The sequence below is a fragment of the Daldinia loculata genome (genome assembly GCF_022478755.1).
Source record: "Daldinia loculata strain CBS 113971 unplaced genomic scaffold F4817scaffold_1, whole genome shotgun sequence".
Classification (NCBI taxonomy): domain Eukaryota; kingdom Fungi; phylum Ascomycota; class Sordariomycetes; order Xylariales; family Hypoxylaceae; genus Daldinia; species Daldinia loculata.
Genome location: NW_026054855.1, coordinates 702572 through 721957, shown reverse-complemented (window position 1 = coordinate 721957; position 19386 = coordinate 702572). Strand labels below are relative to the sequence as shown.

The 19386-nt window shown below is 46.4% G+C and overlaps 4 protein-coding genes and 2 non-coding genes across 6 annotated transcripts; 1 reads left to right on the top strand and 5 right to left on the bottom strand.

Annotated features, from left to right (window-relative positions):
• Positions 1-803: 803 nt before the first annotated feature.
• Positions 804-2967, bottom strand: F4817DRAFT_7398 (uncharacterized protein). Its single transcript, XM_049307849.1, has 2 exons — positions 2753-2967; positions 804-2694 (listed from the first exon to the last, which is right to left on the bottom strand). The coding sequence occupies exon 2, from the start codon at positions 2457-2459 to the stop codon at positions 924-926; it is 1536 nt and encodes a 511-aa protein (XP_049163926.1). The 5' UTR covers positions 2460-2694; positions 2753-2967; the 3' UTR covers positions 804-923.
• Positions 2968-3453: 486 nt separating this feature from the next.
• Positions 3454-5769, bottom strand: F4817DRAFT_7370 (velvet factor-domain-containing protein). Its single transcript, XM_049307845.1, has 3 exons — positions 5431-5769; positions 5112-5268; positions 3454-5044 (listed from the first exon to the last, which is right to left on the bottom strand). The coding sequence occupies exons 1-3, from the start codon at positions 5452-5454 to the stop codon at positions 3681-3683; spliced, it is 1545 nt and encodes a 514-aa protein (XP_049163925.1). The 5' UTR covers positions 5455-5769; the 3' UTR covers positions 3454-3680.
• Positions 5770-10668: 4899 nt separating this feature from the next.
• F4817DRAFT_311069 (uncharacterized protein) lies at positions 10669-11136 on the bottom strand (the record flags this gene model as incomplete). The annotated part of the gene is made up of 1 exon (XM_049299946.1): positions 10669-11136. One exon carries the CDS (start codon positions 11134-11136, stop codon positions 10669-10671), a length of 468 nt encoding a protein of 155 aa, XP_049163924.1.
• Positions 11137-12274: 1138 nt separating this feature from the next.
• F4817DRAFT_t2 lies at positions 12275-12385 on the bottom strand. The gene has a single exon. It is a non-coding gene; the product is annotated as a tRNA-Leu (tRNA).
• Positions 12386-13511: 1126 nt separating this feature from the next.
• F4817DRAFT_t4 lies at positions 13512-13601 on the top strand. The gene has a single exon. It is a non-coding gene; the product is annotated as a tRNA-Phe (tRNA).
• A 1180-nt stretch (positions 13602-14781) lies between these two features.
• Positions 14782-15772, bottom strand: F4817DRAFT_311068 (family A G protein-coupled receptor-like protein; the record flags this gene model as incomplete). Its single annotated transcript, XM_049299945.1, has 3 exons — positions 14782-15077; positions 15145-15293; positions 15351-15772. The coding sequence occupies 3 exons, from the start codon at positions 15770-15772 to the stop codon at positions 14782-14784; spliced, it is 867 nt and encodes a 288-aa protein (XP_049163923.1).
• Between the last annotated feature and the right edge of the window lie 3614 nt (positions 15773-19386).

The window sequence follows — 19386 nt, the reverse complement described above, 5'->3', positions numbered from 1 at the left end:
CAAACCACAATCGATACAAGCAAGCACTAACATGCAAATCGGCAGCATTAACTACTATAGACACAATTCTTTATTCAAGTGGTCTCTTTCTTACAATACGAGTAAGTAAGCAGGCACACAAGGTATGCTAAACTAAAGTGTATCAACAACTCAACTCAACTCAACAACTCAGCTCTCATTCATTCCCAATACTGAAAAGTAATTTATTTCATTCCGTAATCGTCATCACAGCCATAATAGCTGGTTCCTTTCAAAAAAGTGTATAGAAAAACCGCCCTAATATTATTACAAGTTTTTTTTTTCTCTTCTTCTGCAATCCGTTCCGTTGGTTGGTTAGGTAGGTAGTTGATTGCATCGTACTAAAAAGCCAAAACAGGTCGAGAGTCGGTAGAACACTAAACAAGGTAGTTATTGGTTAGATGCTCGTCTCCGTACGTTCTTACGCCCGTCGCCTGAAGTGAAGTTTTTTTCTGTCTTTTTTTTCTGTTCTGTTCTGTTCTGCTCACACGAATGCCGCGTTAATGCAATGCAGTGCCATGCCGAATAATAGCAAGAGCAAGCCGATCTCGTTCGCAAAGTGGTATATCCATCATCATTTTTTCCATTCGAGTCCCGGTAAGTTGGGGGTATGTTGGAAGAAGCAGGAGGGAAATCAAGAAGGGAAAAGTCGTAAATCTTCGTAACCAGGAGTATTTTTTTTCGTCATCATGAGCAAGGAAAAACACAAGGAAAAAATAATCATATATAATCCGCCCGGAATAGGAATTAAACGCCGCGATTTCCCAATAATGGTTCTGTGATCGCTTTTGTTGCTCTTTCGTATCAGTCATAATCGTCATACAACGGATCCAGGAAAGTCGTCAAATCGTCGTGTTGTCCGTTTTACTTCTGCCGCTTGGTCAGTTGTCATGGGAACGAAACCCTTATAGCGCCTCTCCATAAAAGCAGTTTGCCCCCATATTCTCGTCTTGGTGGTAGTAGATACGGGGCTTGTGGTAGCTGTACTGGTCTGGGATGCGCGGGACCATAGGAATACCACGATTTGCATCGGGCACGACGCTCAGAGGAGGCAGCTCTCGTGATCGTGGGCGGAATATATCCATCTCGTCTTGTTGGACGTCCTCCATAGACGAGCGGTCCCCGAGAACTTCCCAATTTTCAGAGTCTGTCGATGAGGTCCGCGATCGCAGAGATGACGACTTGCCGCGCTTTCGCAGTCTACTACCGTCTCGACTGCTATTGGAGAGGGATCTACGCGGGTGCTGGTGCTCAATCCGCTCAATCCGCTCAACCCGCCTGCCAACCATCTCTCGAGATACTGGTACTAGTACTGGTACTGGTACCGGTGCCGGTGCTGGAGACGACGATCGCATGCGCCCGGTTATCTCCTTCAAGTACGACGTACCACGGGTGGAAGTCGTGGGCGACGGTGGGAGTTGGAGGAAACTATCTGACATCTGCAAATCCTTAATTGGGGATGGCATCTTGCGTAGCTTCTTTGCTACCCTCTTAAGCGGTTCGACAAAAGATGACGACGTAGACATTCCTGGTGCCTCGACGCTTGCTGGATCTTCCGTATCTAATCTGCTGCGTTTTCGGCTACGGAGAGTAGGACGGCGAGTATCATAAGTGGCTGGTATATGCATCGGCTCGTCTTCCGGCTCCGGTGTTTCGATTCTTCGTCCTTGAAAGCTTGCCCTTAATGGCGAGCCAGGCAACCTAACCGCCTTGAAAATATTGGTGGCGTCTATGGAAGAGGTACGCGGAGGAGGTTGTGGGGAGCAAGGTCCGGAGCCTGGTATCGAAGGCATCGGGGGCGTAGAATAGCGGTCACGACTACGGCTTCCTGGAGCAGCGTGGCGGGTAGAGTGTATGGCGTGCGATTGAAAGAAGCCGCTCGCCATTAGTTGGTTGTATGATTCTAAGACATCTTCCCGCGATGGGCGGGTGGCACCGTTACCCAAGTTGGGCAGATGCGGTAGGTTATACATCTCAGAGTGGGATTTAGCAGCTCGGAGATGTTCCGGTTGCGGTGCTGGAGGGGTTTGACGCTGAAGTGGTTCTTGAAGACTTTTATGTTTCCTCACTTGCTCCATCTTGTGCGTGCTACCACTGCCACTGCTCCGAGAAGAGGACGACGAAGAGCTCCATCCCAAGGCATCTCGAACTCGGCCAAAGAAACCCGTCGATTTCCTATGAGTGATGACGTGGTCTTGTAGCTTGGCTCGAGGAGACATGCTGCTCTCGGAGAACGGCCGGCGTGTCTTGCGTGCATCTCGTTGAAATATTGAAGGCTCAGCGTAGAACTGCTTTTCGTATTCTTTGAGCTGACCAGGCTCGAGGAATTGTTTGGGTGGTACAGCGCTGACTCGATCGTTCATAGAACCCTCGACGAAACGTGAAGTAGGTGGGCGAGAGCCGCCATTCTGTGTTGAGGGCCTAGAAGTATCGAAGGCCATAATGGCGACGACTATGATGAGTGCTTCGAGAAGGCAAGTCTGGCGGCTAAAGGAATCATTAGAAGAGCGTTATGAAAAAAAAAAGAATTGAACCCCAAGTTGGGGATAGAGCGTATGTTTACATTGTAAGCTGCAGCCAATCCGTTGCTACCCCAGCTAGAATTACCGGTGGGTCGGGGGGGCAACCGAGTGCTCACATGCAAGCTAGGGCTAATTACCCGCCAACAAATCTTACCTATTTCATGTTAGTTAAATTGAAGCTAGTAAAAACATTAACCTAAATGGGGAGGTACATGAAACTACCCGTTACTATGAGGTGAACTAATACTCCTAATTGAGAATCAATTACCGTAACCGAATTGAAGGACCGCCATGCGAAAACCCTTTCAAGCGAGGAAAAGATTCTGCAACCGCTTAGGGAAGAATCGTGAAGTTCAATAGAAAGGCTGCAGTTTATGTACTCTGGCGGCTAGGTGCGATATGGGGAGGTTGGATCCCCAGAGCATGCAGAGCTAATCCGTACAGCAACTCGAGGTTCCGTAAAGTGAAATTCTTTGGTACGCATGCAATGACCAGTCTGCCAGTTCACGCTAAATGCATATTTGGTCGTATTTGTTGATCATGACAACCGAACTATGATGATGATTCATACATTTTATTCGTCCATATATGTACAACAAAAGCACCGCTGTACTCACTGGAATCCCTTAACACTAACACATGAAAAATTGGAACATGATTCCAGCCTAATAATAACGGTATTGTGATATCGCCAATCGCCAACCGCCAATTGCCAACTCATCGGGTATGCTCTACAGTCATTGCTGCGCCTTCGGTGAACCAACCCCAGCCGTTCAGCACCGCCTTGTAACCTTCTGCCTTGGTATATGCAGAAATCTTGCAATCATAGTAATTTCTAAGCAATCCGGTGATATAAAGTATTTGTATGTGGAAAGGAAAAATGCGTAAACATCGCAAGACATCCCGGCAGATAAAGCCTGATATGCTAAAATGATGAACCTAATGCAAATGAGTGGTAAGGTAAAAATAAAAAAAATTGGCGGGAACATGAGAATGAAAAATGCTGCCATCAATCAAATACAGCTCCCTAGAGTATATACAAAAAGCAAACAGCAAAGGTCATGGGCGCCGATCAACACCCAACTCCATTGCAGACCGTTGACATTGTCAGTAAAAACATCCGTAAATATGCTATATTCGTTACGCGATGGAATCGGGGAATGCGGCTGGCCGCTGCGAGCCGTCGGCCCGTCTATAAAACGGAACTCCAGGATAGTCTATCGAAGGACGGTCACCGTTGACATTACGGCCCTGTTGGGAACTAGATGTGAGCTCATCGATTGAGCGCTTCACAGATCGAGACTCGATCTGTGGATACATCGGTCTAGAAAGTGCTGATATCGAGCCGGAACGATCGGGATAATAATTTGGAGACATTTTCGGGCTTGCAATTATAGCAGAAAGCGGAGGCATGGGCCCGACGGAAGAGGAGGTAGGCGGCCGAGTAGGTGCTCGGGCCAGTGGATACGGGGCCGTTGGTTTGGCCGAGATTGTCGAGTAACTGGATGAAGATCTTCTCCTAAGATCCGGATCACTAACAGGGGATTCGTAATGAGGATAACCCGGAGGTGCATAACTAGGTGATGGCGGCGGCGGTGGGAAGTTGTTACTCTGAGGGAATATCGATGCCGCAGGAGACACGGGAGTCGATTGACTAGAAGATGGTGCAGGTCCGTAAGGCTGGGCGAAACCTGTATTTCCACCATGTCCGAAGTTGAGCATAGTCGAAGGAGCTTGGCTATTTTGATATAATGGTGGCGGCGGGCCATATTCAGCATTCGATGGGCGCCGCGGGTGCTCCGGTGCATACGAGGCACGATCCATGCTCGAGTTACTCATGGACCGAGCACGATAGGCTTCCGGAGTCTGCGTTCTATGTCTCTGACGTCGAGCGTACTCTTCTTCCGCATTGTTGTCATATTCGCTAGCTGCAGATGCCTTGGTGTCGCGACGTCTCATGCGAACATCTCGACGAATACGGACTCGACAACCTTGCTCGGCAACCGTGCGGCTCAGGGAGGTACTCTCGGTTAACCCGGGAAATTTCTTCGCGCTATAGACGATGAAGTCTGATGACCTGAGGTCCATTCGGTGGTTGGCATTTCCTGCACTAAGATCTGACATCCCATCATCGTGGTCCGGAAGGGGCGCATCTCGGTCCTGGTCTTGTTCCTCTTTAATCAACTCGTATAAACTGAACACCAAGCGATAACGTCCTTCGTGGCGAACTGAAAGATCCGGGAATAAAAAGTATCCAGCTGGGTCGGGTCGGTCGAGGTAACAGCATCCTGATACTGGGAATCCGGTAAGTACGGGAGGCGACGTGGCCGCCGGGGTTTGCACCCTGCCGTGGGCCATGGGGCGGGCATGTTCAAGTGAGGCGTAACAGAAGAAATCGACATTATAGTCGAACGTGATATCCCTAGCACCTTCGAAATGCTCTCCTTCAAAGACCCTCAGGGTCACAACAGGCGGCGGATCGACTGGCCGACGGTCGGCAGAAGCTATTTCTTGGTTAGTCACATTTGAGACTCGGTATTGGTCAGAAACATAGTAAGTGGCTTTCCATACACTTGGGTCCGGAACCACATGCTCTCGCACGTTCGGGCTGCTGCAGAACGTCCAATTGGTACCATAAATGTCTACCGCCCCTAGTAATGCGCTGCTCGCGAGCGAACATTTTCGGTTCTGCCTGAGGGATAATGACATTCACCAGATTTGACTCGGGCTATATCATAATTAAATTAGCATGCAATAATCATGATAATGCGCCGACGCCTAATGATCGTTCGAAAAGGTGTTCAAAATGGAGACCAATCGCACGGCATCGCGACAAGACCGAGATGGATTGCCAAAAATGGTATTGGGTTCGACTATGATTGCGACATACCTGAATGGGAAGCATTGTGGACATTCTACCTCAGAAAGAAAGAAAAAAACGTATGTAATGATATGGGGAATTTGATGTATTCCCAAAACTAAATCCTACCAGCAATCCCACGGTCCCAGAAGCTCGGTCCGTCAGGTGAAAGAGGACCAGAACCAGACAAGCGGAATTAGGTTTAACTTGCTCGCGGGCATAAATAAAGAAAACTGGCAGGCGAAATAGATAAAAAGGAATCCGTCAAACTGGGTCGAGGGCGAAGTTTGTTTAGTAGGGGACCCAAAGCACTGGCTTCTAGCGCGAGGCAACTCGAGGACGGTGCGAACGGTCGGAACGATGACGGTAGATATTAAAATCAGATGTGACCTGGAGTTTTAGCAGTTGCTCCCTGGAACTTTGTCTCGCCGCCTTGATTCGTGGGTGACCGGGATCGACTCAGTTCGACGGTCAGAAGTATCTTTGATTCTGGCCGACGACGAGGCCCACAAACAAGAAGCAGACGGTTGCTGGCGAGTTTGTCGTCCGAGTTGTCAGAATGATGGGATGGAAAGTTTGATGTGTGAGAAAACAGAGGGAAGAGAAGAGCCGGGCCGGGCGCCCAGAGAAGGGGAGAAGCCAGTTGTGTGGATGCTGAGAGTGGGCTAGTTTGGGACGTGGGAGCCTATGGTAGCGCTGGAGAGGGCATTTGGCAGATTGGGCGATAGCACGAGTGCAAGGGACATGGGATTGGCCCGAGCGAAATCAACCGGGGGGGGTTAGTTAGTACGGGGAGGCACGGGGGAAGCAGGCAGAGCAGGGTGAAGATGATTGCATCGGGTTCCCTACCTGTGGGTCGTGTTTCACCAATGAGATATAGTATTCTCCCACCCTAAGTGGATTCTAAGCCCCACCCGTAATACCCACTACCCTTCCATCGCTTGTCCCTGTCTGGGAAGTCATACCCACACTGTAACCGTTAAGCAGGTTAAGCAGCACCCGTCCCAGAAAATCCCAAGGACAGGGGTGCCTGGAACATTCTGACCAAGCGGCTTGTATAAGAATGGAAGGTCCTCCACTCAATTTCAACCCGGCAGCAAATCCCCGAATGGATTTATTCAACAAAGCCAAGAACCTCAGGTTAAGCCAGTCCCGTCTCCTTGGACCGGAGACGGTGTTAGTATATAAATTCCCGTACTGTGTAAAATTACATGTCGCTTCTTACATAGACGTGCAGAAGCGTGCAGGTTCCGCGGCGATGCAGTGTATAAACCGGTGGAGTCGCAGCGCCGCAGCAACGCAACCGGCCAACCAGCGGGTCTACCACGAGCCAGGATTTTCCATCGTCTGAAGTTTTTCAGAACGGTTCGCGTTTTAAAAGAGGCCATGTCTTGCAAAAAAAAAATTCCGGCCACTTCAGAGAGGCGCCAAAATAACGGACCTACCTAGTTCCCCCATTCCCGTAACCGCGGATAGAGCCGACATTTGCAGTACATGCGTGGAGCACTAAACAGCAGATGAGGCCCTTAGGCGATGCCAAATACTACCATGTTCTCGTACGCTAGCGCATACTATGAGGTACATAGGTATAATAGACGCGTGCTTCGCATCTACTCGAGGGGAGGTTCGAGTTCTATCCGCACAAATAGTTACAATGGAATGTCTTAGTCGTTTGCTTACGTGGATGTATTCAAGAGGAAGAAAAGGAAAGGCCTGGTTATTGGCACTTTTTGATACAGCACTACGACTGATTAGGGAAAAAAAAAAGATGGCATTTGATGAGACTTCATTTTCTTACTCTTTTTACGACTCAATTTTTAGCAAACAGTACCTTAGGTAATGTTTAGCGATCCTCCTCATGCTTGTTTGGAGACTAAGTTGTGGCCGAAATGATAAGTCCGACCGATCGTTTAAACCCATTATTTAGAGCCAACGTACGTCCATTCTTATATGTGTACATATATACCTAATTACCTAATTGCTTAATTTCGTATGTATATACCCCTCGCACCAACAGCAGATGTTTAAATAGCCTCTATTCCTCTTTCGTATTAGCTATCTTTTTTTCTGGAATCGTGGATCGCAAAATATATTAGATGTAATATACCTGGGTATCATGCATGAAATCAGTGGCATTACCACATGGGCTTGGACGCATTGCGGGTAGAACCCGAATGTTTTTATCTTTTCGCCGAAATCTTTATCTCACTGTATGGTATCTAGGTATATTTCTTATATTCCTGATGAGACCGAGTAAACGACGTTAAATAATCCTTTGTTCCAAATATGGAACTCTATGCTCTAAATCTGCATATCAAGTTGCATATTTTGTATTGTAGTCATTATGTAATTTTCTACGCTAATGTCTGCTAATAATAAGGGTTGTTTGCTACGAACAGTACGTACCGGAGCTAAGGTTAAATGCCGTTTAGTGTTATTTTAAGTGGCCTGTTCTCAGAAGTACCTAAGCGAATGATGATACTAAAGTAGGCTTAAGTCGCCCCTACTTTAAACGCCCTACTTTAAACGCTGTGCCGTTGAAAGCTTCGGAATTCTTACCTAGATCATATTCTGTCCCCATTAAGGGTAAATGACAACATGTCAATCGACAATGTTCCTACCGAAAGCAAAATTTGGTTCCATTCGCAAGCTCGCTAGAGACAATTAATAGTGACCATTCACAGCACTTACAATAATTTACGGACCCAGACACCCGGGATACCAATCATTATCCACTTGACCCCATCGGCGCAAACGTGCTTAAGACCGAAGATCAGAAACGAGGACTGAGTGGATCTATATCATCTGATACGTCAATTGGCCTATGCGCTGCATATCTACATGGAGTCAAGGAGTCAAGAATTTAAGATTTCCACGGGCGTTGGAACCGAGTCTTACTCCCACGTCCACGTTGACATTGACAAGCGGCACCTAGAAATAAACTCGGCACCACAACTCGCCTGGTGTCAAGATGAGATGACGTGCTGCCCGGTTGCCGGCTCCTCCACTACTTACGGTCGCTACGTATGTAAGGTTTAACTTTGTCGAAGTCGGGGTAGCGATTCTCAAGCCCGGGACGGGTCAAAAGTCCACTTATCAACTTGTCAACTTATCAGGATGAGCTCGTCTTAGTCTTAGGGGTTAGTTGGGACCGCTTGGGACCGAAGCTACGTCTAGCATCGTGATAGGTCATATATAAGTCATTGCATGGCACAAGTACGGCCGAAACCCTGTCGGCCCTTTGCTCTGGGAATACCTGACTCGACAGGTACCTATTCCCAATTAGTGGTCTTATGAAAGTACGTGGTACTACATATTCATGATCCATTATTCTTTACCAATGTGTAATAACACAGCCTACCCCTACAACCCCTACATAAAGAAACCCGAGCTAACGGCACTGCGGCACCGGTTGCCCCAAGGAATGTATAACGTTTACAAGGGTCTTTAGTTCGTTGGACAGCAGCGACTACTTCTCGATGACTAGGACAAAAAGAATGACTATTTTAGCAAATCAAAACCGCCAACGTCCAGGCATACCTAACCAGGTACCTACACTAACCACCTAACCTACCTAACGTTCTAAGCTGAGTTATCGCATGTCCCAACCCGCCACCGCCAATAGACTAGGTTATGTAGGCATATTCACCAGGTCGTTCCAGTCCACGTGTATGTCTTGCAACGTCGTTTACACTTTCCTTGCCTCGCGCGCGCGTAGCCAAGCCAGTGGCCAGCCGCGGGGTCGTCTACCGCATACGTGTCGAATGGATTTATGACGCGGTTATTGACACCAACTCCCGCCGTCATTTATAACAGATTGTTAGTGATAAGTGTTATCGTAAGTTAGTAGAGCGGTCTAGAAGCGCATCTTAACATTACGAGTCACTTCAATTACAAGGACATCATGAGAACTTTATCTCTATATTCCCGAGTTCCCGATGGTGGCTAGGCAATCTGCTTTCCGCGCTCATGACCGTATCGAATTATTAGGTACAAACCATATACCCTCGAGCCTACGTTGAGAGGGTAACTAATCACAAACAGTCGAGGAGCCGTACTAAACTTATGTGTACCTGGATATGGATTCGACTTTAGCAGTATGACTCCGAGATGCGTGAAACCTATCCCGGCTGCCCACATAAGGATATTCCATTAAGGAATACGACCGGTATAGTAACCGTGACTAGGTAGGTAGTAGGTCTTTTGCTGTCTGCCGTGTAGCCTTTGTTCGCGCCATTTTGAAGAAACAGAGGCTACTATATAGTAGAGGGTCATCAATTGTCTTAGCTGTCTTACATGATAATGAAGGATCCTCCCAATAGTTGTCCAACTAAGGAAATCCACGGCGTAGTTCTTAATACGCCACCGCGTGAGCACTTCACGAGAGAGTCGATCTTCGATCTCTCGGCGATGCTTGAAATTAGGCTAAGAAACAATGTGGTGTATCCCGCCTTTGTGAACATAACACATGATACATACCGAAGCCGGCATCGGTTGCGGCACTCCTAATGCCAGCTCTGTGTCCAAATCACTCCGTCTGAAGTCCGAGATGCGGCACGGCCGGTAACACTAGATCGATTCCCATGTATACAAAAATTATTGCATCGAAAGGTAAACTTGACTTGATTCCAGAAGTAGCAGAGTATTCTTGAGATAGGTAGGCATCCTAAGCGGCGCTTATAGACAGTTAGAATATGCACTCATTTCCAGCCAGCCACGCCTCGATCCACGCAGGCAAGCAAAGCAAAGCCAAGAAGAAGAATTTGCTTTTTCGCACCCAACCAAAGGTCGAGACCCCCGGTTATCTGCGTCGCTCAAGTTACACGGCTTTCTCAGTAGCCGAAACCAAGTTTGTCACACTGGCCTGGTGATCAAACAATACTCTTTAATCGCCAGAGCTCTTTTAACGGCAAAGCAAACTTGACCGGGAACAACAACAACAACAACAACATCAAGCCCATTCATTTTATGATACGTCGGGTCACAAATGACCAGTGCTCAACCCAAGGTCGGTCCCGTCTATCTACACTATGTAGGTAGGTATATACCTAGCTTGTTTGCAGCAGCAGCGGCAAGGCAAGGCAAAGCAATAGTGTCTTATCATATCATATCGTATTTAGGACACGGGACAGTCTCCTTTCCAAAGCCACCAACACGCGTTGTGGCAGGCCTATGAGATATCAAGCGGCTAGCACCCGGTACCGAGAAGTGCGCGTATCCGGAATTTCGGTGCTTGACATCCGCATGCCGGGCCCCATACTCCCTTCCTTACCAGCCCATATTACGGCTCCCCCCTCCCACCACCAGGTCTGCCCTCTCTGCTTGTCCCACACCCACATCCATACCCACACCCACCACCCCTTTATCCCCCCATCCCATCCTCATCCTAATCCTGTCCCGCAGCCGTCGGCGGTTCTTCCTCCTCTGCCTGTAACTACTCCTCGACAGCGGGCGCAGCTGCTGCGGCCACTCGAATACTGGGCCGAACCAGCGCTCTGGCACACCCGAGGACGTCGCCCGCCCGTGCCGGCATAGGATGTACTGCCAGGAGTGGGCGAGCACGCAGACTAGCGTGAGCAGCAGCACCACGCTGACGATGGCCACGGCCATGGCGGTGATGAATGCTTTGGGGAAGTCCTCTGGTACGGGGGTATCGTGTTCGCCTAGGCCTTGCGCACGGCATGGTGCCGTGTAGAGAAGGAGGATAGGAGGGATGATGGGGGCTAGGGATGCCATCGTTATGATATGTCGGAAATTGGCGTTTGTCGGCACGAGTGGAATGGGTATTAGCACTCTTCCCCGATATTAGGACGCCAGTTTCGAATCCTCAAGCATAAGTGTGCGCAGGATTGAAGATCATCCGAGATGATGGTGATAATAAATTCGTTAACATCCAGTGGGTAGGGATAATTAGGTGGTAAGTAACCGCTTCGAGCGCGGCATTGCGGGACTACGAGTCACTCATAAAGTAAGGCAACTATTCACAACTATTCCAAACTTAGATTCTTCGTAGAATCATCATATTTTTGTTACATCGTATTTTCCCAGCAGCTCTCCTGTCGATCACGGCGGATACGAGGCAAGAAACAGGTTATGGTAAAGTTAATCGGGTACCAGGACATGCAAGTTGGGATTAGCAAAGGTAAGTTTGAACTCATGTGAGTCTATTCGCTTGTTTCTCTTGTAACCAAGGATTCCTTGACATTGGGATCTGTGTGCCTGGTGTCAATGATTCTCTCATCTATGTTTAGAACTTCCTTGCTACTCGTACTTTGAGATTGGTGATAGTGGCACTTGTCGAAACTATAATTTGATATTCACAATAGAAATATAATGTTATAGATGACATTGGATTATTAGTATAACAATAACTTGTTAAGAACTCATATCTAAAGGCAAGCAGTGATTTTCGCTACTTAGCTATGTAAGAAGAGCAGTTTCGAAGCCCACGAGTTCTATCCAGAACACAACTAACTGCCTTGGCTCTCTCCTTGAAAATTACGCGCTTTAATTAATCAGTAAGCTAGGTAGACCTTCAATGGCTAAATATGCGACTATATGCACAGGAGAGGCGTTGGTTTTATCAGTGAATAAATATGACGTTAAAAAGAGCATAAGATAGTTAATAGAAATACTTCGTGAGGAATCGAGTAAAACGAACGGGCCGACACTACCCGCTATTCCGTACGCTGGGCTACGAGAAAGCAAAAGGGAAGAAAAAAAAATAGAATTCAAGACTTGGGAAGCATTCAGTACAGATTCTCATATCAACTCAACTATTTATATCGTCCAATTTATTTACGTAGTTGGGCTGGCCATCAACCAACAAAAAAAAAATCTGCCAAAAGACAAAAAAAAATAATTGCATTTTCCTTGATAAGACGGGGATTCGAACCCCGGCCCCTTTCGGGAGTAGGATTCCCATTGGATGAGAGAAGAGTCAGACTCTTGAATCTACCGCCATAGACCGCTCGGCCATCTTACCATTTCTTGGAAGGTGCAGGAGGCTTAGTGCCTCGGTTGAAGTTCTGGCTTGGATTTTGCACTTATATTCTAGTGGCGTCTGGTGGGTGCGCAAAGTTAGACTGCCCCGCAGGCTGGTGCGGGGCTGCACAATTCTCCGAGTTTGACCCGATGTGTCGCCGGATGGCTGCACTTGTGGTGATGCACTTTCGCTATGTACTTACGTTTAGAATGGGAAATGTTTCCATCGAGCTGTTGACTCCAATTTTCTCGATGTTGGCCTGTTTAATGGCGGTTTCTTTGAATATGAAACTTACCCATCCTACAGTATTCAAGTAGCTACAAGTCGAGCCCTACACTAGATGTCAAGGTCCGAGACTGTAAACTATATTCATCACGAAGAATTTAGTCCAAGTTGATCTGCTCTAGGATTTTTCTAAATTCATATACAGATAAGTATTGCTCTCGGATCTAACTTGGATCCCCTAGAATGGCATGTCATATTTAAGCTTCAAATCTTTTGTCCATAAAGATCTGACCCCGGTTTCGCCTGTAGAATAAAGTGTGAGACAATCACGAAGCCGATATAATTGGATGTGAATTACAAGGTTTTCATTACATCGATAATTGTTTTAGACCTACCATCTCTAGTTATATATATCCTCTTGTTAGAATTAACTTAACGGACTCGTATGATATATGATATAAAATTACCATATCATGTAGTTCGCTGAAAAGTATATAAGTCTTGTTGAGTTTTGTATCCAGATTGTTATCCTCGAAAGTCATCCGTTCATCATCGAAGTGTTCTTTGCCGATGCAATTCAAGCGCTTATGCTCTCCTATAGTAAGATCTAGCTGTTATTGCCATCTTATCCCTTTAACATTTAATATGCCCGTCATATTGCACCGTAATCACTCTCCCACGTATTCCCAGAACCTACTTACACACTTCAACCTACCACCTAAATCCGCAAAAACAATCTTCAGCACCGAGAAACCATTCCATACACCCACTAACCCCACAATCCTACATCCAGACCCGCAACACTAAGCGATAGCACAGCCCTAAACGCCGCTAGCCACGAAACTACACTACAAACGACCGAAATATAACCCATTATACGGCCCTAAAATTTCATCAATCGGCGGGGATAGCTCAGTTGGGAGAGCGTCAGACTGAAGTCGAACTTCATTCTAACATCTGAAGGTCGTGCGTTCGATCCGCACTCACCGCAGCTTCTCTTTTTGCCCCTTCGAGGGGAGAATGTCGGACTAAAACCCACAGTCTTTACTTTTTGCTTCCTTGGTCGCCTTTCTATATAGTTACATATGGTAGGTAGGTAGGCATTCCGGCCATCACATCTACGACACACCGAGATGTACAACATACCATAGAAAACCACGCCTTGCTATCTCGTCGTACATCTATCTTTAGTCTGTAGACCCTTCCTATGTTGAGTAGTTCATATCTCGAGCCAGATGTTAGCATGTGTCACCGGATATCAATGTTGCCCTTACTATAGAGGCCATGAAGGGGGAACATACAGCCCTAACCTAGTAGAACCTACATCGAGGTGATGATGGGCTGCTGTCTCAGGTAGGCCATGGGGCGGATGTCAACGGGAAGCTTTTTAGCTTCGAGCGCGATGTCTTCCTAGGCACACACACACACACGGCTATCTATGAGACTATGAATCTTACCCATTGACCTAGGTATGGGCGCCGTCTTCGTAGACCCTAGAGCTTCTCTCTCATCTCATTGCATCGTTCCTTTAAATGTTGAATTCGTCTTCATACAATTGCTTAGTGTATTACGAGTATCCGTAGGAATGTAGTAGGAATGTAATAGCGTATGTACACTAGAAATAAGAGTTTCTAGCTGAAGGATTAATCGTTATTACGTCGACGATTGAAGGAAGCCCTTAAATGATATAATATGCCACCAAACAACAAGCCCATCCAGCAACGAACCATCTGAATTCACCCAAGGAACAACATCAAGCAACATCTATACCGAATAGAGAAGGGGTATTTATTAATCTCAACTACCATTATGTATTAATAGACTGCTAAACCCAACCACACCCTAACACCCACACCTATTACTACGAAGGGTATAATGCCCATCCATCCATCCATCCATCCATCTAAACGAGCGAAGGGGTATAATATATAAATCATAAAATATTCCGCGACCGATCCCGCATCCCAATTAATCCAGGTCGTCACGATTCGTCGGTCATTATAGTCGTAAAGAGTGACAGGCCCAGCCTACCATGGTTGACACCAAACGAGGTTAGGTGAGAGAGTTTTTTCGAACATATCCATATGCATAGTACCGAGGGCCTGCAAGCGACGTTCAGCACTCACTAGGCAAGAACGCGCGATCCATGCTGATACTCCGGGTTATTTTATTTACGCGGCCTGCTCGCCGACAACGGGTGCCGCGGGGGCGGTAGTCGTCTTCTCGGGGAATTCACCGGCTTGGTGGACGCGGCCGTATCGGGTGAAGGCGATGTTAAGTCGGCCGTAGTCCCACCTTCGGGAAAGGAAGAGGAAGGCAAAGGAGAGCACGGGGATAAGTAGGACGTCTAGGATACCGAAGAAGATGTATCCGGGGGTTACGCCGATGCGGTTGCCGCCGTCAGATAGACCCCAAGCGATCGGGTACAGGAGCCAGAGTAGGTTGATCCATCCCGCAAGAAGGGTGTCTGCGATATCAGAGTTAGCAATCACCATTTATCAAGGAATAAGTAATTATTTTAGGGTATGACTTACGGTCACGGGCAACATTGACGCGCCTGGCGGATTTTGTGCCGTGGAAGAGGGTGCTGAATGCGAGAAGGACCCATGAGATGGTTCCGAAAGCGTAGAAGCCCCATTTGTAGTTGGAAGCCGTGAAGGAGGAGACAAGGTAAGAGATAACCCTACTATCTGTTAGCACATCTTGAAGATTTATATTGGATACTACGAGTTCTACTCACCAGGTCCATGCTAAAGCGACGTTGTAAATGATAGTTGCCCAAGAGACACCGCTCAGGAGGCCAAGGGCGATCGTGACGACGGGGAAACTGACGACCCAGTTGACGTACTCAGCCCAGAAGATCTGTCGTGTCCATGGCTCCGTAGGCCTGTAGTTGGCAACCGGGACAACCTTGAAGGCGAGATCAGAAGCAATGGCGTAGTAGGAGATGGAACCGACAAGGAGGGCGATGGTGAAGAGATAATGGAAGATCTTCTCGCCAGATCGAGCTACGAAGCTAGTAGCGTAGAAGGTAAGAAAAGAGACGACGTAGACAGCCGTCACTGCCCATAACCAGTTGCTACCGTTTACGCTCAGCGCCTCACTGCCGCTTGGAGGGTTGATCGAGAGAGCCTCGTTCGCACGATGGAATATGACAGCCATGTCGATGGCCTGTTTTGTTAATATCTATCTACCAGGCAAGCCGGAGAGTGTTCTCGAAATAAGAATCTTCACTTTCAAAGTGAGAAGTGGTGAAATGTTCTGATATTAGCCTTGGATCACGGTAGTTGCTGTGATTCGCTGAGTAGCTGAAGTAGTAGCTTGAGGTAGACGGGTCAGAAGACGAAGGGGGACGAGGCTCATAATATAGGAGACGGGCCCCCTGCACTCGCATCTAAGATGGAAAGCTGTATAGTTGCATCATCCCGAGGGCCGAAGACCAATAATTGGTGATGAGTTAATATCTTAGAGTGAAGTAATAGGTTAAAGCCGAGATCCGCACGAAGTATTCCGCCTATGTAGACGATCATATGATTGTAAATGTTGTACATATAGATGGAAGCTTCTACAAAAGCCGGAAGGGTGCGAGCGACGGATCATGACGGGTTCTATGTGGTGATGCGTTTGTGGCATGGGCTGGACTAGAAGGACATGGTTACCCACTCGGAGCTTTGCATAGTCGGAGCTAGGGGTAGAGGCCGATGGAACGAGCGGTAGTAGGACACACTAAAGAAAGAAGTCGACCTCGAGCCAATGTAGTTGACGATCCTTCAGCCCTGATGTGGAGAAAACTACCTACCACGAGAACGTGGCAAACTTGGCACTAGCTTCTATCCGTATTGATAATCATTTACCTATATACATAGCTAGGAAATAATAACCCTCACATTCATCTCATAGCGAGGCTAAGAAGAGACGACCAGAGTAATCTTACAAATAGCTCCAGAAGCCCGAGGCAACGGATTATTATTCCCATCGTGGGAAAGGTCATGAGGGCGCAACTAACGCCCGGGTATGTATGGTCAGCAAAGACTGCTCGGTAATGGCGACAAGAAGCCCAACCGACAGACGATGTCAGTGAAGCAACGACCCGACCATTCGAAGAGCTTTCACGGCAGCATCGGATGAGCTAACACAAGATGCGCGGTTCGAAAGTAGTGATAGGTCCCCACCGAATGCTCGACCACGTTCTGTCTAAAAGACGTTCTGTCTAAAAGAGGAAATGGGTAACACCAAATAGAGCTAGCATCGTCGAAGCAATGCCGGAGCTTGCAGGGGCCCAGCCCTGGCAACCTATGTATGCACATAGTGTATGTACATATGCTGATATGTAAGAGCCTTGGAGCTCCGCACCTCCGATGAAGGCCGGGAAGGCGAGCATCGAGGTGTCAATGAAGCGACTGGGCAAATGCATAGTGGCGTCGACTTGACGTGACGTGACGTGATTGTAATTAAACCTTTTTTTTTTTTTTGGTGTTATGTGTTATATGTACATATGAAGAATGAGATACTCGATTATATTATCTTTACTACCCACCTCCAGCACCACTTGGGCTTCCGAGGGGAAGTATGTAAACGACGGCGTTGGAGAAGCTCTCATATTTCGATTTACCCCATCTCTAAGCTACTGTAAGCCAAGACACATCGGTCTAGTAGTTGATAAAGTCCTCTGGTTCGTTAAGGTCTACTTATCATTACTCTAAGCGTCAAGGCGGGAAGAGTATATTTGGAGGGGAAGACGAGGAGTTTGGACCATTGAGAGCCTCAATTGCCTGCAGCTCCCCCCCAAAGCTAACCCCCGGCTTTCACGGAAACGCACCAGGGCGCTATGGATCGAGATGCAACGCTAGACCAGTCTCAGATGGGCGATCGACTGTGCAGGTGTCACGCCACCGGGAGCCACCAGGCGAGGCCTTTTTGTTTCTTCGCTGTGGGTTTATTACCTAACTACATTATGGGGTGGGGGGGGTCTATTGACATTATGTCAGCAAAGGTGTCAGTATAATTACATAATTACAGGCCTTGACACCATGTCAAGACCGTATCAATAGGTCAATACAATGTTTGCAAGGCTTATTATACCGATTTTATTGCAGGTACTTACAATTTAATATTAATAGATAGTATATCAAAATATTTATTATATCCGAGATACTGTTTATTTCGCTGTAATTGCCAGGCCTATTAACGATATTTAAATAACCATTATGTTTATAACGATGTTAAAAATTTAACACGATATTAAATATTTAACATAATGTTAACCCCGGATATATACAAGTTAAATAAAAGCTTAAAATATACATATATATTATAATACGATAAATTTTAATCGTAATAGCTTCGTAATGTAATAGTAAAACACGTAGCTTATAATCTTGTAATAATAATTTAATATAATTTTTTTAAATAATTTTTTCAATTGATTTTTACATATGTTTACGCCGTATACATATATATATATATATATTTTTAAAGTTTTATATTAAATTATAAAACCTTTTATTATTTTTTTATTTTTTTTATATATTACATTATTTAACTTAACATAATTTTTTAACTTAACATAATTTTATATATAACATATATCGATTAAATAACCGTAATTACTGTTAATAACAATGTTTAAAAAGCCACTTTTTTCTAATATATTAATATTTTTAAAAAAAATACAATTATAACGAAATATAATCGTATACGTATAATAACTATTTTAAACCTGGTTATCTTAATATTTTAAATATAATTACCTTTTAAAGTAACGATACCATATATATTAGCCAATTAGCTAAAGGACTAATTCCTGACTGTTACGTAGCTGACATTATGTCCATACCTTATCACCATTGCTAACACCATATTAATAGACCCCCCCCACCCGCTAATGTAAGTAATAGCAATAGCCGGCAGAAGATGATGGAATGACAAGCTTGTTTAAACGACCTTCGATGCCACCAGGCCATTAATTAGGTACCTATGTATTAGTCGGCGACTGCCGGAGTTTCTTACCTTGCATTACATAAACACTTATGTAACTTACCGATGTATAAACGTACCTTCGAGGTAGTACGTGATGTATGTAATCACATCTCGATTACGAAATCGAATTGGCTACTTAATAAATCGAATAATACCTGACGTCCATTTATCACATCTAATACCGATCTTCTCTAGTCCTAACCATGACATAATAAATGCAGCCTAGCCTAGCCTTCTCCTCCTCCTCATCTCTCATTCCCATCCCTTCCCATCCCCTAACCTACACATGTCCAAACCACGCCCTCCCACTCGCCCATCCGTACCTAACCTCCCTCTTAACCATAAACAACCTAATGCACAAACGCAGTTGATGAATCATACATATGTACCACCCACGCCGCCCCCCGTCATTGGTTCGTACATACATATATATATATATATGCCCAGCCTTTACATAGGTAAAGAACATGAGATCTCCGCCCGGCGGACATGGTCCGGCCATCGCTGCAGCGTAACATACTCATGTCCTAGAGCGCAACGGTAGGCAGGCAAGGAGATGTTACGGATCGGCGGTATGTGCCTTAGTAGAAAGTGCCAAATCAGATAATAGATACTCGCCTTCTTAAAACGGGCGGGGCAACAGTGACATGCCAAGGAGGGTGCTTTTAATTACGGCACCGCACGCAGGCTGCGGCCTTGCCTGCGGTCTAGGTATGTTGACACCCGCTGCTGAACGACCACAGCGTACTCGAGCCGGGCGGGACCAAATTCAATATCACGTAGACGATGAGATTACA

Coding starts and splice junctions, on each gene's coding strand:
- F4817DRAFT_7370 (XM_049307845.1), bottom strand. CDS start 5,454: ATGTCCACAATGCTTCCCATTCAG. Junction 5,269..5,430: donor CCACAATGCTTCCCATTCAG/GTATGTCGCAAT, acceptor ATTATGATATAG/CCCGAGTCAAATCTGGTGAA. Junction 5,045..5,111: donor ATGTGGTTCCGGACCCAAGT/GTATGGAAAGCC, acceptor ACCAAGAAATAG/CTTCTGCCGACCGTCGGCCA.
- F4817DRAFT_7398 (XM_049307849.1), bottom strand. CDS start 2,459: ATGGCCTTCGATACTTCTAGGCCCTCAACACAGAATGGCGGCTCTCGC.